Source organism: Sinohyriopsis cumingii, chromosome 5, assembly GCF_028554795.1.
Source record: "Sinohyriopsis cumingii isolate HCF-2022 chromosome 5, ASM2855479v2, whole genome shotgun sequence".
Taxonomy (NCBI): domain Eukaryota; kingdom Metazoa; phylum Mollusca; class Bivalvia; order Unionida; family Unionidae; genus Sinohyriopsis; species Sinohyriopsis cumingii.
In genome coordinates, this window is record NC_142965.1 from 55,400,777 (window position 1) to 55,423,615 (window position 22,839).

At 34.8% G+C, this 22,839-nt stretch overlaps 1 protein-coding gene across 1 annotated transcript; it reads left to right on the plus strand.

Annotated features, from left to right (window-relative positions):
• Positions 1–1,380: 1,380 nt before the first annotated feature.
• LOC149799211 (uncharacterized) lies at positions 1,381–22,570 on the plus strand. Its single transcript, XM_089957040.1, has 11 exons — positions 1,381–1,417; positions 4,755–4,826; positions 6,066–6,143; positions 7,378–7,479; positions 7,771–7,884; positions 8,731–8,844; positions 10,228–10,341; positions 18,332–18,487; positions 19,200–19,221; positions 20,053–20,156; positions 20,663–22,570. The coding sequence occupies exons 1-11, from the start codon at positions 1,390–1,392 to the stop codon at positions 20,695–20,697; spliced, it is 939 nt and encodes a 312-aa protein (XP_089813166.1). The 5' UTR covers positions 1,381–1,389; the 3' UTR covers positions 20,698–22,570.
• The last annotated feature ends 269 nt before the right edge of the window (positions 22,571–22,839 follow it).

Here is a 22,839-nt window from a genome sequence, read left to right on the forward strand (position 1 = left end):
AAAACTGTATTTTATTCGGTATCTTTTATTCTTTTTATTCTGTTTGACACATTGGTGCGAAGATGACTATGAAATAATATTAGTGATGTATACAAATCTATGCCTTTGATTTATTGGAATTTTGGGGTTCCTTGAAATTCATTTCTTCCTCTATTTGGCATTTGTTAAATCTAACATTCGATTGCAGTGGACAAATTTTTGTGGAAAAACGCCTTTCTGTCTGAGAAATTTGCAGAATAAATTCTTAATTAAATAATTTATTATTATTATTATTATTATTATTATTATTATTATTATTATTATTATTATTATTCAATACACGGCACTGGTCGATTATACATATCCACAAATCATGCGGTACATGTGTAACAGAAAAACACCATAGCAAGGTTTTTCTGTTTTCTATTGACTGTTTTCATTGAGAATGCTTTCTTCATGGTAAATAATATTAATTGTTTCGAAGCATTCAGTGAGTTTGTTATAGCTGATAGTTGTACCAAGACCCACGCTTATGTCATCGAAAACAAACATTATTATTATTGTTATTTCTTACGACTCTATGGTCACAAGCTTAAGTAACAGAAAAGAAGCAAGACCAACAAGTTTTATAAAACTTAACAAACAATTTAATTATGGAGATAAACAATCAATCAACACAACTAGATTTTAATAGAAGCTACTTGGCTCATGCCCATTTATGCTGCTCTGACTTGAACTCGCTACGAAACTAAACCATGCCATCGCGAAATCACATCAACACTGAATTCTGTGACGTTTGCTCCTAGCAATAGGCTAATTACTGGAGCTGATGAATATTTCCGTAACACCAGCTTCCGATAATCAAACAAGTAATCACATAAAGCTAATAAATACCTAAATTGGAGAGGTATCTACAAATCGCACATACCCCAAATTTATAACATTTTAAAGGAGCGTGCCTCTATTCTCCCTTTTCGTTTGTTTTTTCTTCTCTTTTTTCATTGGGTATACTTTCCTTTTGAACTCCTAAATTGCCTTTCAACCTGATTATATACTTCAACATGAAGAAAACAAATGAATTAGTACAAAGCTGGAGTAGTTCTCACAATTAGTTGTAACCAGAAAAATATATGTTCCAAATCTTCCCTGAATTTTCATTAGATCCAGACTAGAGTAAAAAGTAGATAACTTTATATCTGCATTTATCCTTTAAGTCGTTCATAATTATCTATCAGATACAAATATAAAGGTTCAACGTCTCATTGATTAAGTGTATAGCAAACAAGCATGTTTCTCTTTCAGAACAATAATTTCCTAGCATTCGCTCACGTGATATCGATCTAGGATAAGTGAATAGCAATGATATGAACAGATACATTTTGCAAAACGTGCAGCGCTCACAACGCCTGGATGAAATTTCTAACCAGAGTTAAACCAAGTAAGTTTCAAGTGGATTATTTTTTCGGTGGTGGCTGTGGGATTTTGTGTGGAATACTTTTCGTTATACATGCACAAATATTTTGGGCTCTGCATATAAAAGCCAAACATACCATTTTCGCCTGTTTTAATTCGCAGCACTTACTAAACTTTTTCGTACCCGTTAAAGAATACATTTCTGGATTTATAACGTTATTTACATAAAACGGCAAGTTCAACTGATGTGTTTGAGCGTATTCTTTGCCACTAATATTTCTGAACATGTTTAGAGTTGTCAAAATTAGTATTCTTAAATTAAGCTTAACTAGGAAATTGAGAGGTATAAAACAATTTGTGTTAGCTTGACTAGTAAACGAAAGTTAATGTAACTCTTCGTAAATAAATGTCATATTTCTCATTATTGGTCCACTTTTTAATAACTCAATATTGAAATTTTCTTGGTACGATTTCTGAAAGGTGTTTGGTTCACTGCTTTAGGTTACCACATAAGACCGAACAAATGCTAGCTCAGACGTAACGACGAGGCAGAAAGAGACGTCAACACGATTTATGATCTCATAAACTTGTTCAAGAAAAGAATATGTAAAGAAAAGAAGAACATTAGCTGTCTGAGAATTTTACGTATTTAATTTCAAATTGTTAGAAACGAAACAGATTCGAGTGAAGATGACGATTATCAACAACCTGAACTTACAGGCGGCCAAAAGAAACACAAATAGGGTTGCAGTTTAGAACTGATGGATCGTTTGCATTTGGACATATGGTTGCAAGACAAGTTATTTATTGAACGGAGGGAACGTATACCTGTGACTGAATTGAATTATTACCATGTTTCATTTTATGATCAATACTGTCGTGTACAAAACCGTAATTGAAGAAGCCAGACTTTACATGTTGCATGTGGAAGGTTCACCTAAAATGGGAAACGACATCTGAAATTTTGAGCAGAACTTTAATCAAGCATCCTATGCAAGTGAAAGTGAAAACCTTCACCACTCCATTTGGACTTCAGTCAAAGATCCAATACAATGTGTCGAAGGACATTTCCACACTATAAAATAGGGCCAACTTCGTTTGGAACTTCAATTTGGAGTGGCTCAGGCCAACACAATGAACGTAGTCTAGTATCAGAATTGACAATACTAGAAATCAACAGATTCTCGAAGTGATAATTAGAAAAGAAAAGATGGCACACGAAGAACCTTTGGAAGATATTTCTGATTCATAAGAAAAGACAACTTACTGCACAGATAAGCTATGTAAAAATATCCGTCAAGACTACATATTACGACTTTTGGAAAGGGAGTCAAAATTATTACCCTAGGATAAGTCACTCAGGTACCTCTATATCCCCTTGCTCGGCTGGAAATGACAGCTAAATAGCGAGCAATGCTCTTATTAAGGCCCAATAAGGTGAAGATCAGTTCCCCCTTGTGAGATAAATTAAAGATCCCACGCTGTGGGAAGTAAACCTTCGCCCATGCCCGAATCGGCGCAAGCGACGTAAATTTAAACTCAGACACTCAGTCATAGTCACCAGGGGAAATATTAAACGAGTCTGGTTTTTCTAGTGATTCTGATCACAAACTATTCAATTACATAGCATCGGCGCTGAACCCATTCTGTAGCGGCAACTGTGGGACGACTTGGCCATTGCGGACATCAAACCTCCAAGCAAGACCCAGGGGCGGAACAAACTTATATATATGCCGCTTGAAGACCTGAGGCCGTTCCTGTTCTATCGCCAGCCCAAAAGTACTTTTTATACACAGAGTTTGCTTTGGTCTGAAAAAAATTTTGATAATAACTGATGTAGTAATCTAATACTAACCATTTGGACTCTGTACCAAACGTGTTCTTAAAGTTTATTTAACCACGACTGAAACGATTAAATTTGTCACTTAACACCTTAAACACTAAATTCAAAATTTAGAATGAATAAGGAAATTTAATACTGATTTTCAAAATCTTAATTACAGTATGTGGCTTACACAAATTTGGTAGTATGGAATAGGTCGTCTTAGATAACTGGGCAGAATTTATGCGATATTATGTATATGGCGTTTACGGTAATCTCCACTGACGCTCGGGGACTCCACCCGGCTTTTATGTCCTTTTTCCGAGTCCAGATATGCCATTCCGAGGTATACAGCAAAATGTCGAGTGGTGGCTCTTTTTACCACTCGCCGAATAAGAAAATCCCAAAGTTAAGTGCTAAAACGGCCGGGGTGTTTTTATTTGGTTTGTTTTAGTTAATATCAGAACTATTATTAATAGAAGAAGTAAATATGTATATTTGGGTCATGGTTTTCGACTTTCCTAAATGAATTTTACAGGTTATGGTTTTGATTGTGTAAACATCAAGTTATTTTCCGTTAGGTATTTTGTAAATAGAAAATGCTAATTGCGACCTGAGGTCATGCAGAGAACTATATACTCTTGTAATTGTGAGGACTTGGTTATTCGTTCTTTAACATATATCACTTTTATTATATGTTGTGACTAGGAGTTTTGGGCTGGAATCTTTCTGTGTTCAAATTGTTGAATTCAAGTGATTATTTTCTCTGGAAATATAAAAGCGCTCTTATAAAATTCTTGGATAGAAACATTCACTGGAATTTATACTGAATTCAAACCTGGAATTATGTTTCTGATTCAAAAAAAGACTATTTACACATCAACGCTTCAGTAGGTACCACAGACAAGTCATCGACATCAGTTTGGGATATTTTCTGGACTTTATCTGAATTTTATTCAGGACTTTAAATTACTAGGACTTGTTCTGGTAATCCTTAGATTTTTGGGGGGATTTAATTCGAAATACCTTAAGTTCTTTTTCATCATTTTCTCTTTTGTATTCTAGCGAAATAAATTATTAATTAATTCTTTTGCACTTTTCTGTTACTTATTTTAAGAGCATATACTCGAAACACAATACATATATAAAACCAGCATATCACTATTAATTACAGAATTATGCAGCTGGCTTTGTTTTAAAATATTATCTCGCACTTGTAATGTAAGAAATGTATGGATTTTAGACCATTCAAGTTAAACTCCCAGAGAATCACTAGCAGTTAATAAAAATATTTTCACTTAAAAGCCATTAACACTGAATAAGCACAAAATCGAGTCCATATGTCGTCGCAATTTTAAGTTAGCCTACACAAATTTCCTCCGTACTGGCTGTTGTTAACTACCTTGACTTGTGTTACTTTCACATCTAGCAGTGTTCTTTGATGGCGCAGTTATTGTGGGAGTTGGGTCGATTGTATTTTAGTAATAGATCAGATGTCAAGCATTATATTTTAAGGGAAATGCTGTTCTTTTCATTGCAGGCAAGATCTTAGCCATGGAGTCAATGGATTTAGTGATGGTCATTCTCGCTGCATCTTTTCTCAGATTCCGGGGTAATTATTATTTATTAACTTTTATTAGTAAAGACTAGAATTAATCGACATTTTAAATCGAATTTTTACCTAAGCTTAAACTTTTCAAACACTTAAATCACCTTTTGAAATGTCGCTGCATTCCAGCTTAACTAAATCAACGGAGGCAGTGCCGGATTGCTGATGGTGGTGGTGGGTATCCAGGATTTTTGATATGCTGAACGTGCGAATATTAAGCACATTATGTTAACATATTATCTTAGTTGGCAACACGAAGGCTCGGCATGTTTAAATGCTGGCCAAAGTAGGGATTTGAGCAAACTTAATATTGAGAGCTACTTTGACCCAAGTAAAAATAAAAATCAGTTCCAAACGTTACTCCTGCAAATATTTGAACTTCCTTTGCAAATTTGGAGTTGACAAGTCAGAATTTTAAACTGGGCTAATTCTAGGGAAGATAAATCATCACCACGTGGTTTCGGGTTTCTAGTTTCATCTGTCAGAGTTCAGCATAGGTGGATGAGTGTTATAATTAGCATGATCAACCATCATTAAATCTACACCGATCCACCCTAATTTTATATCGTGGTCCCATTTGTCACGGACCTCTGCAAAGATGTTTTGACATTATTGATAAGTCGCCTTTTTAAACATACTTCGCATCAAAACTTTTCCAGTTTAGTTATTTAAAACAGTTTTATGATTGGTCTAAACTCGATGAAGAAGAAGAAAACTGACACAAACGGCTACTTGAAGAAATGATGACAAACTACCAGAAAGATGAGGAGGTTAAAATATAAAATATTAGGTTTAAACATAATTAGAGCAAGTGAAAAAGATACGATTTTATGTTTGTGCATTCACGTACTTATTTCCTCCTAATCGGACAGTTTAATAGTTACTTTACTTGTTTAAGAAACATATCCGACAAGAAAAGGGGAAAAGGTTGCCGTTCAGTCCAATATACCAAGAGTTAGATTTTTGATCATTTGAAATCTTTATCTAGTATATTTTATTGAACATAATTTTATATTTAATTCATTTATTTCAGACAACCATACTGTTAATGATGCTATCTATTTACCATCACAGTGGTCTATTGTCCCTTTTGAACGATTAAAATTTAAAGCGAAGACGAAGATAAATTAAATACCTTTTATAACCTTGAATATAGTGCTATCCAAATATTGTATATTCTTTTCTGAATCAATAAACCATATGAAGGTTGGCACTGTAAAAATGGTTTTAATTTCTAAATAGGCACTACAGGATCATGCAATAATGGAAGTTCTTGTTCTATAGAACCTGATACAACGGCAAGAACAAACTCCACGGATGGTAAGGCTGTCCCTCTCGCTTGCAGTAACTATTTTTTTTTTGAACATGCAACAGTAATCCGTAATGCAGGTACCCAAGTTTTTACCAACTTCATGCACCTTTCTTGAGATCATTCTTAGTTGGGAAAGGAAAGAAGAGATCACTTTTGCTTGCAGCATGAGAGAGCTGAGTTTGCTAAGCAATTTAACTGTGTGTATTATTGACAATGAAGGCAGTTGATTGTACTTTAATCGAATGCAGATCTAGTCGCCAATTTATGACACATAGCATGAAACGGCGATAATTTACCTTTCTCCAACAACATTGCCAGAGACAATTATTTATTAGGGGAATATACGCAGCAACCACTTTTACTGGTCCACTTGGTGTTTGTGAGCGGAGTTGTCGATAAGTTATTTTCTTTACGGGGAAAGGAACCTCAGATTGAAACATTTATGCATCGTCTAGTAAATTTGCATTTCGCCAATTTTTACAAGATACAAATAAAAATATGTTTGTTTATGAGTAATTTTTAAACAAAATATCCTTGCATGGTGTAATTTATTAAGACAAAGTAGAGAAGGAAATGATGACTGAATTAAATAAGAAAATGAAAAAAGAACACGGTTTTTATTTCTCTTAACCAAGGAGGTAGAATATAGATTTTGTTAAACTATTTATTGCCGCCTCAGTTGAGGAATATAAAAGATAAATAATTAGGTCCTTCAACCGACTGTAATAAGACCGCAACGCCTCCCCAAACCCCCTGCACAAGCTCACAATTATTTGTCTCTTCGTACTCTCCCATGAACCAATTATGAGTCTCATGTCTATTACGACATGACATATTATGACAAGGGAGCCTTACAAACTGTTGAAGTATTCACAATAATTCCTTTCAAAGATGTGATCGATGCGTGTTATTCATACAACGGAAAAATCGCTATGCCACGTGAAAACGTAATATAGTGCCTATATCAATTTGCGTTTTGATTTCTTTACAATGTTTCTTGGTGTTACAATGTTTACTGATTATATTGTCCTACTGATGAAATTGACAACTGTACACCAATCTGCTCCATAATGCATGATTATTTTGTAGATTTCGTTTGCAAATAAAATAAATTTCGCTTCTGTACGAAATTTTTGTATTGTTAATAATATTTATGGATTTATAATACATATTGCTAATAATATTTATGGATATATAATACATATTGCGATACGTTAATATAAAACCACTATTTACTTTCAGATGTTAATGAATGCATCTTCAGACCATGTCAATATAATGGAACATGTATCAATTCGTATAGATCTTTCGCTTGTTTGTGGACGAGTGAAATGTGTGAAACAGGTATTGTAACGTCCAAGCAAGCCATTCTGTACATACTTCTACTGTACTTCGTATAGGTATACGAGTCTAAGCATTTGCATAAAATTACATATTGGTTTCTAACAAAATTCATATGCATCTATCCAACATATATTATAAACTTTTTGTAGATGTGACTGAATGTGTTAAAGAACCACGTAAAAAGGAATTCTAAAAGTTAGTGAAGTACATATTGAGTGCAAATTTATCTCATTTTCCTTTCCAACTAAACTTTAATGCCTGTACCCAGTGTATATTATAAAATTGTTTTAGATGCTAATGAATATCTTCAAAAGTCATGTGCAAACCAGGGAACCTGTGTCAATACAAATGGCTCTTACTACTGCGCATGTCAAAAAGGATTTACAGGAACTGATTGCATAAGTGGTACGTAAAAAAGTCATTTTTGTGTTTAAACTGACATGAAATGTAACTCATAACTGATATCAAAACATCACTCCTTTAATTTTTGTGTTATCAATTCCAAAATTTATTTGAGTATTTAGCCTTGATTTTTTTTTCTGACCTAAGAAATACTTAAAATTGAAAGTATGATAACAAAGTATATATCTAAGACTAAAGGAATGTAACCGCATATTAATAATAGTGTTTACATGTTTTATGCAAAGTTATTTACATGTACAAGCACGTTACCTATTATGTGTACTTAACATGAGATTGTCTCTGTGTTATTAGTTACACACTTAAGTAATGTAAAACATTTACCGCTGCAAGATATACTGTCAAAAAGTTTTAAATACAGTCGTCAAAATATGGTCCGAGTGAAAAAGGTTACACTTTATATATATATATATATATATATATATATATATATATATATATATATATATATATATACGTTTCTCCTGATGGTGTCAAAGTGAAGATACAATAAAACAATAAGTGAATAGATCAGAGAATAAAGCAACATTAAGAAACGGTGATATTGTTCCTTTCCCCAACAACATTACGATGGGTTGCCATGCCAAAGCGTGCAAGAGTCAATGGTTTGTTATACTGGAATATATGCAGCAATCACTTTCGTTCGTCCACTTGGTGCTTTTGAGCAGTGTGGTGAAGAAGTTATTTTACTGCAAAGAAAACCCAAATTTTAACTATATATCAAATAAAATAAAGTTCTCTACAATTCGTCATTTTTATATTGCTAATGATATTTATGGATATGCAATACATATTGTGATACGATAATATCAAACCTCTATTTGATTTCAGATGTAAATGAATGCAGATCCAGACCATGTCACCATAACGGCACATGCATAAATTCGTATGGATCATTTGCATGTTTGTGTGCAGATGGTTGGACGAGCGAACAGTGTGAAAATGGTATTGTAACGTCAGAGCAAGCCAATGACGCTGGCAGTTTTAAAATACAAGGATTATCTTCAAAATACATCCGAAATAAACCTGAAAGAAACAAGGAAACTGATATAAACATAAATCTTCAAAAGAAAAATATCCAGAAAAATATATAATAAAACTTCTGGGAATGATAGCACATCCGAACCGCAACAGAGACAATGAATATGTACATTTTTGTGTCATGAACGCTTTCAAATTAAAATCAAAAGAAAAATAACATACTAAGCATATTTTGGGTAGTATATTTCATTTACCAAACCCTGAGAAACTATCAAGAAATCCTTGTATGCAATACTGTTAGCAGAAAAATATTTTAAAATTATTTTACATCACTTTGTTTGCCGATATGTATGGAAAATTATCAAGCATTAGAACTGAGCTGTATATATACAACGACACATACATACATACACACAAAGATACCTACCTACCTACCTACCTACCTACACACAACGATACCTACCTACCTACATACACACAACGATACCTACCTACCTACCCACCTACATACATACAACGATACATACCTACCTACCTACCTACCTACATAAAAAGATACCTACCTACCTACCTACATACATGCAAAGATACATACCTACCTACCTACCTACACACAAAGATACATACCTACCTACACACAAAGATACATACCTACCTACCTACACACAGCGATACATACCTACCTACCTACCTACATACATACCTACCTACCTACACACAACGATACATACCTACCTACTTACACACAACGATACCTACCTACCTATCAACCTACATACACACAACGATACCTACCTACCTACATACAAAAATAGTACCTACCTACCTACCTACATACAAAGATACCTACCTACCTACCTACATACACGCAAAGATACCTACCTACCTACCTACGTACATACACACAACGATACATACATACCTACTTACCTACACACAAAGATACCTACCTACCTACCTACCTACCTACCTACATACACACAACGATACATACATACCTACTTACCTACACACAAAGATACCTACCTACCTACCTACCTACCTACACACATACCTCCACTGTACTTCGCATATATTATATGAGTCTAATCACTGATTGAAATTACATTGTGATTTAAAACAAACACACAACTATTCTCGCGCACTGTTTGTTAATTATCAGCATAACATTTTTGGATACGTAGTGCAATCAATCATGGTAAGCAAGTCCACTAGACAGGCATGAATTTAATGAACTGGGATAGAGTTAGGAATTCTCAAAGTGAGTCAAGTACATATTGAGTGTAAACTAATCTTTTTTCTAATCTTTCATGCCTGTACCCAATGTATATTATAAAATTGTTGTAGATGTGAATGAATGCCTTCAAGGTAACTGTGAAAACAAGGGGACCTGTGTCAATACAAATGGCTCTTACTACTGCGCATGTCAAGAAGGATGGACAGGAACTAATTGCCAAAGTGGTGAGTAACAAAAGTTTTTTATTTTCTCACAAGGAAATACATACCTAAAATCAAAGCATGATAACAAAATATTTATCTAAAAATAACTGAATAGTTCATAATAATAATAATAATAATAATAATAGTCGTCAACAAATATTTCATCTGTGATGGATTTAAAGGATGCTACTCTATAATCCCCTCTTCCATTCGTTTAAATCGTGAAATTGAATTAGTTTCCCATGTGAAAATGACTTAAGAAGGCCGATATTAGAAATAGATAGGAATTTCCTGGTCCAAAAATAGAACTAGGGTACGCGTGCGAGGCTATCATGTGAATATATGGGATAACTTCCAGAGACGGTAAACAGCAAATTATCCCAGAACTTGAGTAATTGAATGCATTTTGTTCATCTCTTTTCATATAATTTTAAAGTTATTTGTCTTGTACTTATAACCTAAGTTCTGAGCCGCCATACGGAATGCCAGATGATTGTATCTTTTTGAAAATAGTATCCGACGCTAAACATGTAAAACGTATAGATTTTCACTAGTTAGTGTCAAGTTGATATTTCAGACATGGTTATTACTGGTACTGCCATGTAGGTATGTAATTCTCGTTAATTCTCGTTTGTTTATGATCGATATTTGAAAACAAAACATTGTATGTATTTAAAAGTACTCACTAACTGGTGAGATTGCTCTTTCATGCTAACAATATATTGTCAGTTATCAAACATCACAGATCAGCACAAGTGATCGATTCCTTACAAAAATTCTTGTTATATATATATATATATATATATATATATATATATATATATATATATATATATATATATATATATATCGTCCGGGACACAAAATGATGATGGTCAGTTGGGAACGATAAGAAACGATCAGGAAAATATATGCGTTTGCCTTTTAGAACGCTTTGTATAGTTCCGTATATAAAATGATACAACTTTTTTTTCTTCTGGTAGCTGGGGACGGAGAAGAAATATCAAAGTGCTGATTTCAATTTATTTTAAATGGAATAATATTTCGACACATTCCTCCCTGCCGGTCCGGGGTTGTAGAAATGACCCGACGTGTCCTCACTACGTGTTGTAAGAAGCGACTAAGTAGAGGCAACCTGTTTGCCATGGGTTGCGTCCCGTGTCGGGGGAGGAAAGGATCCTGGTAGTTGAGCAGAGGCTTTCCATGCAATACACTACTTTGGCCTCTACTTCTCTTAGACGGGTGGTCGGGATAGGCCCGGTCTCGACAAATCGGCTGGTCACGCCAAGCCCTAGGAAGTCTTTATTTACTCACTCACCTTCTTTACCTTTCTTCTTGTATCTCTCTTGATACCACCGTTGCCCTTACTCTCTACCCTTTTTTTTCCCCTTTCTCCTACTCTTAGAAGACTTCCTAGAATTCGGTGGCTCAACGGGTCAATCGGGCGGTAATCTTACCTACTAAGTATACCACCTGTGTATCACTGGCACTTGAAAAGTGTCCACTTGGACTCCGTGGAGGGTGGGCGAGCACGGGTTACGAAACAAGAATAAAACAAAAAATGGAAAATCAAAACAAAATAAACCAACTAAAAAGAACCAAAACTATCTCCGACTCTGATGATGAACCATTTGGCGAGGAATCGAACGCAAAGCACATACTGAAATTATTAACAAAATTAAAACTTTTCACGATATTCCAGTAAGCTGTTTCGCCCACGCTTCACTTAATACGTCAAATGGCGTCATTCGTTGCCGTGACTTGGCTGGAGTCAGCGACAAAGAAATCGTCGAGGGGATGAAAAATGAAGGTGTCACTGCAGTCTGTAGAATTCGTATCAAACGAAACAACAATATGCAGGACACCAACACCATTATACTCACCTTCAACGAACCAAGAGTACCTAAAGTAGTCAGAGTTGGGTTCCTACAAGTTAAGGTTGAGATATACATACCAAATCCCGTCCGATGCTACAAATGTCAAAACTACGGCCATCACGAAGACCGATGTTCCAGAAGCCAAATATGTGGCCGATGCGGAGACCCTTCTCATCGGGAATCCGAGTGCAAAGCCACTCCGCAGTGCGCAACTGCGGAAAGGAGCACCATGCTAATTCAAAGAAATGTGACGCCTGGAGACAGGAGAAGGAAATACAGAGGGTCAAATACACCTCCATCATCCCCTATCAAGAGGCCAGGAAGCTTGTATAAGCTAGAACATCCCTCATCGGCCCGTCCTTTTCAACTGTAGTAATAAAAAAACAATCAAAAAGAAACGAAAGACGCCCAAACCCAAACAAACCCACCCGAATCCCCTAACATCTCGAATATTCCGCATTACAAAAAACTCTGAATAATTCAATATCGACTCAAACAACATTCAACAACACTCCACCGTCAAAATCACCAAACAGCAAAAGAAGGTCGCAAACAAATAGGCAGCAAAAGGGGTCTGATGACCTCATAAAGCTTAACAACAGGTTTGGAGACTTTGAGGAATCGGATGCAGAAGAAACTGCTCCTTGTCCTCAGGGTGGATCCAAACTTATCAACATAAAATTCACCCTGTATTTCCTCCAGAGAAATAACCACACAGATTGCTTCCACGAAACGTCTAACCTAACTCCACAATCTTCAGTTTAAATTTTTAATGAAGAACACCATCATACAATGGAACTGTCGAGCACTTAAAGCATATTATAGTGATATTCTCCTCCTTTTAAACGAACATGATCCTGCGGTACTATGACTTTAGGAAACATTCTTGAAAGATATGTATACCATTACACTTAAAAACTACTCCCTGTTTAACACCTACTCCCAAAATGTTCACATGACTTCATGGGGGGTGGGTCTGTTCTTGTGAACAACAGAGCCCCTCATAGCGTCATCCCTATAAACTCAAATCTGCAAGCCATTGCTGTAAGCGTCACTCTACATCGAGTGATTACCTTTTGTTCTATTTACTTACCACCAAACACCAACGTAGTACCAAACGATTTAGACAAACTTGCTCAATAACTTCCCACATCATTTGTTTTACTCTGAGATTTTAATGCCCATAACATTTTGTGGTGATCAAACCACATAAGTGACCGAAGCCACAAAGTAGAAGACTTCATTTCTAGACATGATTTGTGTCTATATAACAACAAATCACCGACATATTTACACCCAGGAACGGGTACATACACCTGTATCGATTTGACAATTTGTTCTCCGTCGCTGCTTTTGGACTATGAATGGAAGGTCGCTGATGACCTTCACAGCAGTGATCACTTTCCAATCTCTCCTAAGAACACCGACGCTACAACTGACGAAGCAATTCTTCAATGGAAATTAAAGAAGGCCGACTGGAACAAATCTGAAACACTTTGCATAGCTAGGCTTAACAGGGATACCGTTTTAGACGACAATAATCCTTTTCAATATTTTACTTCTATATTAACCGATACTGCAGAAGAATCCATTCTCAAGTCCTCACCAAACTGTAAAAGAACCCCAAAAAACCGTGGTTCACAAAAGAATATAAAGAGGCCATTAGACAACACCGAGAAGCACTGAAAACATTTAATGATCATCAAACACCCAAACATTTAACTAAGTACCGTATTGTTCGGGCCAAAGTCCGCCGCACGATTAAAGAAAGTAAAAGAGCGTCATGGAAAAAATATATTTCAACTTTAAATTCTTGTTCCTCTGTAAAGAAGGTTTGGGACACGATCCGCAAAATAAATGGAAAGGGTAAACACAATTCCTTTCGACCTCTCATACTAAACAACAAGAATTTCAATTCCAAATATGATATTGCTAATATACTTGCTGATAGTTCCTCTAAATATTTCTCATTGTCTAATTATTCAGAAGCCTTCAGAAGATTAAAAACTCAAAAAGAAAAACACGGTTGAAATTCACATCGAATAACTCAGAACCGTTTACACTGTTTGAGCTGATGGAATCTCTAAAAAAAGGCACACAATATATCCACTGGGCCTGACGAAATAAATTACCAGTTTTTGAAACACCTTCCAGAACATCGTTGACAGTCCTTCTGGAAATCTTCAACGATTTATGGATTACTGTTAATGTACCAAAAATTTGGAAAGGGGCAACAGTAATACAAGTTCCCAAACCAGGTAAAGATAACATAGATCCTAACAGCTATCGACCTATTGCACTCACAAGCTGTGTTTGCAAAACAATGGAACGAATGATCAATTCTCGGCTTGTATGGTACTTGGAAACTAACAATTTAATATCTCCTTTCCAAAGTGGGCTTTCGATAAGGCTGGAGCACCAATGATCATCTGGTTAGACTGGAAACATTTATTCGCGACGCATTTATCAACAAGAAATATTTAGTAGCGGTTTTCTTTGATTTAGAAAAAGCCTATGACACGACATGGAAGTACGGGATACTAAATGACCTGCACGATCTAGGTCATAACGGTCGTCTGTCCTATGTCATATCAAACTTTCTCTCAGACAGAATTCAAATTACGAGTGGGCTCCACCCGCTCAGATCTGCATGAGCAAGAGATGGATGTGTCCCAGGGCAGTATTTTATCTGTGACGCTTTTCAACATTAAAATTAATATTATCACCAATTGTTTGGCTCCTTGTGCGGATTGCTCGCTGTACGTTGATGATTTTCTAATATGTTATCGATCAAAGCACATTGCATACAATCGAAAGACAACTACAGCAAATATAAACAGGATTCAATATTGGGCCAGCACTAACGGTTTCAAATTCTCGAAATCCAAAACGGTATGTATGCATTTCTGTCAGTTACGAAGCAATCACGATGAACCTAAATTCACCTATTCCAATTGTTGAGGAAACAAATTTTTTTAGATATTATCTTCGACAGAAAACTGACTTTTATTCCACACCTAAAGAACTTGAAAGCTAAATGCTTAAAATCTCTAGATCTTCTTAAAGTAGTGGCGCAAACTGATTGGGGTGCTGATAGAAAAGTGATCCTCAATTTATATAGAACGTTTATTCGCTCCAAACTGGACTATGGTTGCATTGTTTACGGTTCAGCCAGAAAGTCATATTTGAGAATGCTTGATCCAATTCATCATCAAGGAATAAGACTTCCTCTGGGAGCATTTAAGACATCTCCGTGTGAAAGCCTCCTCGTTGAAGTGAACGAACCACCTTTATCACATCGTAGAGAAATGCTTTCCGCACAGTATGCTCTCAAATTAAAATCAAACCCTCTGAACCCTGCTTTTTCGACTGTTTTTCGACCCAAATACAAAACCTTATATGAAAATAAACCAAACGCCATGCCTTCCTTTGGCATTAGAATATCATCCAGCCTTGACAGTACACAAATTATTCTTTCTAAAATGCAGAAAACGTCAATTCCCGAGACACCACCCTGGCAACTTAAACAACCACGATGGAAAAATATCCGAGACAAACCCATCCATCTTCCACAACTCTTATCATGAACTCCTCACCGAATTCAAAAACTAACCAAGAATTTATACCGACGGACCAAAGGATGAGGAAAAGGGTGCTGCAGCCGTCGTTAGTGGAAACCACAAAACACACGTTCGCTTACCAAATGGCACATCAAATTTTTTGCAACCGAAATCAGAGCAATAGACTTGCTCTGCAATATATCGAAAACAAACGTATTTTAAACAGCATCATCTTCTCCGGCTCACTATCAGTACTTCAGTCACTACACAATAGAAAACTGGAGAACCCATTATTGAAAAATATACTCGTCAAAAATACCGAGCTGAGTGTCTCCCACAATATAGTATACTGTTGGTTACCCAGCCATATTGGTATTAAAAGTAACGAAAAAGCAGATCGCGCTGCTAAAATGGCCCTAACTCAAGAACCATTTGATTTTAAAATACAGTATACTGATTTTAAACCTAGTATCAAAAAGTCCTTACGTCAGAAGTGGCAGGCATCATGGAATGATGCAGTGAATAACAAACTTCATGCAATCAAGCCAACCCTAGGAGAATGGATTCTTTCCTACAGAATCATTCGTAGGGAGGAGGTAGTCATTGCAATAATTCGAATTGGTCATACTTATATAACCCACTTCCACATATTAAAAGGTGAAGTCCCACCAGTGTATTACTTGCGATGAACCATTCACTGTTATGCACATTATGACGGAATGTTTCGATCTGCAACCTACGCGCGATCAGTGCTACAATGTGCATGATATGAAGGAACTCTTTTATACAATAAACGTAAGTTGTATTCTAGAATTCTTAAAAGAGGTCAATATTTATTCTAAACAATAACTTTTATGCCACCACGTTGAGAAGTTTTTAGTAATGTATAAACCGTCCTTTACATTCAACATCTTTTCATCTGTCATCATTGAGATACACCGTTTGCATTCCCCGTTGATCGGGAAGCTTTATTTATAACCGTTTCCTTCTTGTCGTTTTACATTCAAGTATTCGTTTTATATCGCTGGTCGATACGAAACTTTTAACCAATTTTAAATAACCCTACATATAACCTTTTGTATGGCGATAAATAGCCGAACTGTGCTGATGCGCCGTAAAAATAAAATCAATCAATCAATCAATCAATCAATCAATCAATCAACCATTTCGACACATTCTTTATACATCTCTAAATATGTCGAAGCTATCCAGTGGGAACTACGATTTTTTCTTGAAAAGCACATTTGTTTTGTTTTTCTAAATGTCGTATATTTTCTGTCTTTCTAATCATATTGCTGGCTCCTTTCAAAACGGCAATGGGTGTAAACTTTGAGAACGTGGGCATTCTAGCTTGTGCGTCAACTCGTATGGTTCCTACATATGTTGATGGACCGGCACTATTTTGTATACAGGCGAGTCAACGGACGAGTCTGGATTAGTTTCGTATTTGAGCTTATGGAAGAAAGCATGTAAATATAATATAATACTAAACGTGATTACCAATAGTTTAATGGCATGTTATTAAAATTGCAAGAAAACAATGGCCACTTTTTTGAAGTTTGGTGTCATAATATTTTCACTGTTGTTGAGGCCCTTAAACCAAAAGACATCACTTAGTTCATCAGCTACAGACACGATCAGGTGTAGAAGAACATAGTAAAAATTGCCCAGATCTGATTTTGATTGTTCTTTATAATTAGCTTATGTAATCGGTTATTTTGTGACAAAATCTTTGTCAAGGAAACAGTCACATGTGGAACCTTAGAGAAAGCACCTTATGTTCGGTCATGGAATCGAATATGCGGCAATTCAAACACCAAATTTAAAAAAGGTATCGAAAGCCAAACACAATGAATGCTAAATTTATAGGCAAATAATAACACGCAAAATGGCAAAACGAGCTTTTCATTCCTACCACGCAGCTGGAAACAATTAAGGCACACTCGAAGGAATAGAAAGTTCTCTTATATTTAAAAGCACATAATAAATACCATGGATGACAATTAACCTAAAACTCGTCGCTTTTCCTACCACACAGGTGGAGACTTAACCGTACCATGTACATACTAACACAAATGATGAAAAAAAAACGGTAATTGTTTTTTGTTTTTAGTAGGTTGGACGAACAATAAGTTTATTTAGCGATATACTGCAATAATTATTAACTAAGCAATCGAATAAAGCAAAGTGAGGGCGAGCAATTTGAGACAAAGTCACCTATTGACAGAGTTTGCAGTGAAAACAATATAGTTATAGTTACAACATTGTTTTGTGTAAATCAGTGTTTATCCTTCGTATCAGAATTTAGGTCAAATTAAATTACGAAAAGTTTAGCTTTGTTAAACCATGAGAAGATATATGAATGTATACAAGCGGAACTTTGCAGTTTGTGAAGTTTCAGAAAATGTATATTGGTTAATTGATTTTATCTTTAGCATAGTACAGCCCAGTTATATAGAAAGAAATATAATTTACAAATAATTTACTCATTAAGTTATCATCATCATGAATGCTTCTTCTTTTTATCCAACTTAATAAATTTCTTTTGAACTTGATAAATGCATTTAATTTCAGAAACAGTTGCAACGGCATGTAGCGAGGAGAAATCAGACGAATCCTACATTTCTTGGATACTATTCGGAGTTCTATTTTTTATCGATATCATTTTGGTATTACTCCAATGTTTGCAGTGGCAATGTCGATCAAAGGCGGGACAATTAAGCAAAAACGGTAATCATCATTAATAAACATTTCGCTGTAAGATAGTTAAAAAAGTATTTTTGGCGCCGTTAATTAATTAAAAGAAAATTTGATTTCTCTTCAGACTACATAATAAATAATTGTAAGTAAATTGGCTTGAATTAAACTAGGTATAGTCATTGGCATTTTGAGAATTCAGTATATTTGAGACAAGTTATGTCTTGGTAAAAGGTTAATAATTGGTAATTAAACAAAGAGACGTGTGCTCTGTGTGGGTAATATTCTTCAGAATGATCTTTATCCCAGTGTGAGTTTCAAACAAAATATTTTTATCTGCTTACTAGAGTGAACAAGATTAATCATACACATTTTGTAACAGAACGCGTGTCAAAGAGACTTTAAACGAAGGAACATATCAATCAATAGTATTAAGGTAAGGGGTGAGAATATTATTTTGGGAAATAATACACAGGAATTATACATGAATGTATGCGCATATCTCGCTTTAGGGCATCGGTCATGACATTTGGGATTTGTCTCTCGAAGAGTAGACTCTTAAACCCGAATATAAGGGCACTGCAAAGGGCTGGTATGTGTATTTGAGTTCTGATTGTGATTATTATTATCAATTCAAATGATACTGCATTATTAATTAATTAATGCAAAGTTGTCCTGAATTAGTCTAATTAATATTTATGCATCAAATTATTTAACATATTAATTAAACATACATTTATTGTAGACAAATCCGTCGATGGAGACAGGTATGTGAATATCTAGAACTTTTTCAAGTCATTCTGGTTTGGATGATTACAGAAATTTTAAAATATCATTGATTTCAGAAACTTTCTTACAACTTTAATAGCATCATGCTTCTTCGTGATTTTAGCGGATTTTGTAGCTACCTTTAAAATGTAAAAATGCTAAAAACGTCGCATTAATAAATATCTGAATTAAAAAAAACAGTGGAACAGACACGTTGGAATATATTTGATGAGAAGAACAATTTGTGCAAGAATCCGAGCATTAGTATGTAAAGTACGTTCTAATTTCAACAATATCTTTCATTTGTTTGTATATTTCATTTGACAACCTGATATTATATGTAAGTCGTACTTGAGTCAACTTCTATAATTATGTCTCTTTTCTTCTTTACTACTCACATTATTTCATATATAAGGATCACTATTTGTATGTCTCATCATATCCTAAAATCCCAACCAAATAGACGGATGTATAAGTATAAAATACAGGCCATATCGAGAAGGCTGATGCAGAGACATTATTTTTTTTTAAAGAATTATCGTCAAAACATGTCCTTGCGTTATATGATTAAATGCAACTTATTGTTGTTTATATTTCAATTAATATCTAATACAATCTGTGGGAGTGATATATTTAATGGTAAACAGTTCTTAGTACTAGTCAGTTAATTTGTTTTGGATTTCCGAATAGTACAATTATTTTTAACAACATTCCCTGGACATTATAACCTACGTTTCATTTAACCTTACCCATATGAATGTAGATCTCGATTTCACGATTCCGGTATAGTAAATGCTCGGACTATTCGATATTTATTTTTATTCTATTAGAGTCCGACATATTTATGAAAACTATAATCAGAAGTCACCAGAACTTGCCAGAAGAAATGATGGAAACAATCAGTATGAAGCCATCGGAGACTTAGGTTCAAGAGGTCAGTAAAATGTTTTAATATTATCGTTTAGAAAAGACGTACCAGTCAATTCTTCATTTCATTTTTTCTTTTTTTTTATTACTTTGAAAATACTAGGAACTTAAGGGGATACAATCAATAAATGTTCTCTATTTAAATCTTATTATATCCATCGTCTGGCTACGTTATAAAGTTGTATATGAAAGCGTTTGTATTTAAATGCAGATTTTTCATATTTGTAAAAAGTACTAAATACAGTCACCTTTTAAGCACTAACTACGTTGCGAAAGTGATCTTCGCATACAAAGAGTTAACGAGGCACGATTATTGCAACAACATACTACATACTAATCGTATCTGTTATAGCCGATTATATCCGGAGTCATTGCTTAGATTTTTGTACAAGAAGCGTAGTTTATAACATTATTGAAAGTAGAAATTTTGACGGTAATTTACGCAGTAGTTTTACATTATCTAAGTGTTGTCTTATTCATCTACTAATTGAATCTTTTTCAATTATATTTCAGGTTCAATCAGATATTGCAACCTGACCGTAAAGTAAATTATACGATATTTGTTAGCATACTGGTATTTTGGCAGTTTATGTGTTCCAACTGAGTGATGGGGACATCACATTGAATTAAAACATCGGGTATGCACAGGGGCAAAAGTTTGTGTTTGCATAATGAAAAACAATTGTCTAGGTTGTGCATTTTATTTAGGCTGATAACGTCCTTTTAAATTTAGTGGTTTGAAAACTTGAACAATTTGTAGTTGTTTCAAATTTCGACACTATTCGTATACTGTCTAAATCAACTTGTTTTTGTGAATGTAACATAGTACAAATAATATTTTCTATGACTTGCATGGATAAAAGCTAGGTCACTTTGGAATCATATCAAACAGTAAAATATATATTTAATATTTAATATTGTAATATAGTTGGCACACTTTATATACAGTGTTTACAGTTTATTATTTTGATGTGATAATAAGTTAACATATCACTTTCTGTAAATCTGATTGACCGAAAACAAGTCCATAAAAATGCATAGTATTTTCACTGTTGATTGGCTGCGATTATTTCCTGCCCCGATTTCTGAAACCGTCTAATTGTAATATTAATTTTAGCAATATGGTAGCAGTCTTTCCAACATATTCGAATGAACACTGGGGACAAGTGTACAGTAGTGGCCCATGCATTCTACACAGTATTCTCCGAATGCCAACTAAACGTAGAATATGAGTGACTTCGTTGGGCATTCGCTTACTCAACCCAAAAGTGTGAGAATCAATAAAATGAATGATACTGTCCAACACGATTTAATACAGAGGCACGCTGGCAGGCTGTTGTAACGCAGACGGTTCCCTTTACGTTGCTGTTGCCACAGCATGAGATTCGCACCCCAACCCCACGACCAGCATAGTTTAATGTCAATATATAGGAGTCGATAAAATCACCTCACCTTTAAAGAGATGTCGACATAACTGTTATTTTCACAACTGACTCTAACTACAGCATTCGTCCGAATCAAATAATGCAAACATCATTATACGAACAATGGAATCTGGGAATTACTAGAGCCATATGAAGGCAAACTAGAACGGGCACAATACCTTGATTATTACTTTTGCAGCTAGTAATCTTCCCTTGAGGTGGAAAAATCCAACAATTTGAACAATATTTCTTCTGCCATATCCAAACTGCATCTGTGGTGAATTTCCATGGTAGAATCGACTTTCTTTTCGGTGGAAACTTGATAAACAGTCTTATTAAAATAAATGTACATTTCACTTCAACAGTACCAGCTGACCTGGCACAGTGAAAAGTGTAGCCTCGCACAAAGGTTTCTATCGGATATCAGTGTTGACAATTGATGTTGTCCATGTCAAACGTTGTATTTATTGGAATGAGGGATGCTCTTTGAAAATTAATTTACAAGAAAAGTCAAATTGTAAATATTATCGGATATCGAATGTTTAATATTGTTTCAGCTCATATCTGGCATGTTTTCGTTATTCGTTCAAGAATTGAAAAGTACAGCATCCGAGCCAGAATTAAATGAAAAATTGACAATCAATATTCTTATTTCTGTCTAGATTCTTTGCTGTTTCAAAATAAAACCTATGTGCGATAAAGCAAATCTCAGACGGGCAATTATATAATATTAAATTTATGTAACTCCCGGAATAATTTTCAGCCTTTGCTCGCTAAGGCTCTCAAAAACTGGAAATTAGTGAACACCTTTTATGAATTCAATATTAAATAATTACCCATTTGATATCCTCGATAGCATTAAAATTTACGAAATCAATATTAAATTATTTATTTTTTACAATTCAATCAACTAAATCTCTGTTGATGAAGATATAAGCACTGTCACGCTTTTTTTCTTCTCGTTTTAGTACTCGAATAAATAAATATTTAAACAAAACCTTCTTTCTTTAGTATCTGTACTTTGATATCATAAACTATTCTGTTCATTGTTGTTTGTTTTTATGTTCTGACACTATAGATATATAGGTATGTGGGTGAGTGGGTAGATAAGTTGGTAGGTGGTTTAACGGTATAGCAAGACAATATTGACTAGGTAGTGCCAATTAAAAGTTAAGATTGCAAATTTTAAAAAAGAATAAAGGTTAAAATATAAACTAATTGAAAGAAAAGTCTAATAAGAAAAGGAACCAAAATTGTTTGGTCAAT

Bases quoted from the DNA above. Each gene is read 5' to 3' on its own strand.
- LOC149799211 (XM_089957040.1), top strand. From the start codon at position 1,390: ATGAAATTTCTAACCAGAGTTAAACCAA. The intron at 4,827-6,065 runs GTAATTATTATT...ATTTCTAAATAG, and splicing joins ATCTTTTCTCAGATTCCGGG to GCACTACAGGATCATGCAAT. The intron at 7,480-7,770 runs GTATTGTAACGT...AAATTGTTTTAG, and splicing joins GAGTGAAATGTGTGAAACAG to ATGCTAATGAATATCTTCAA.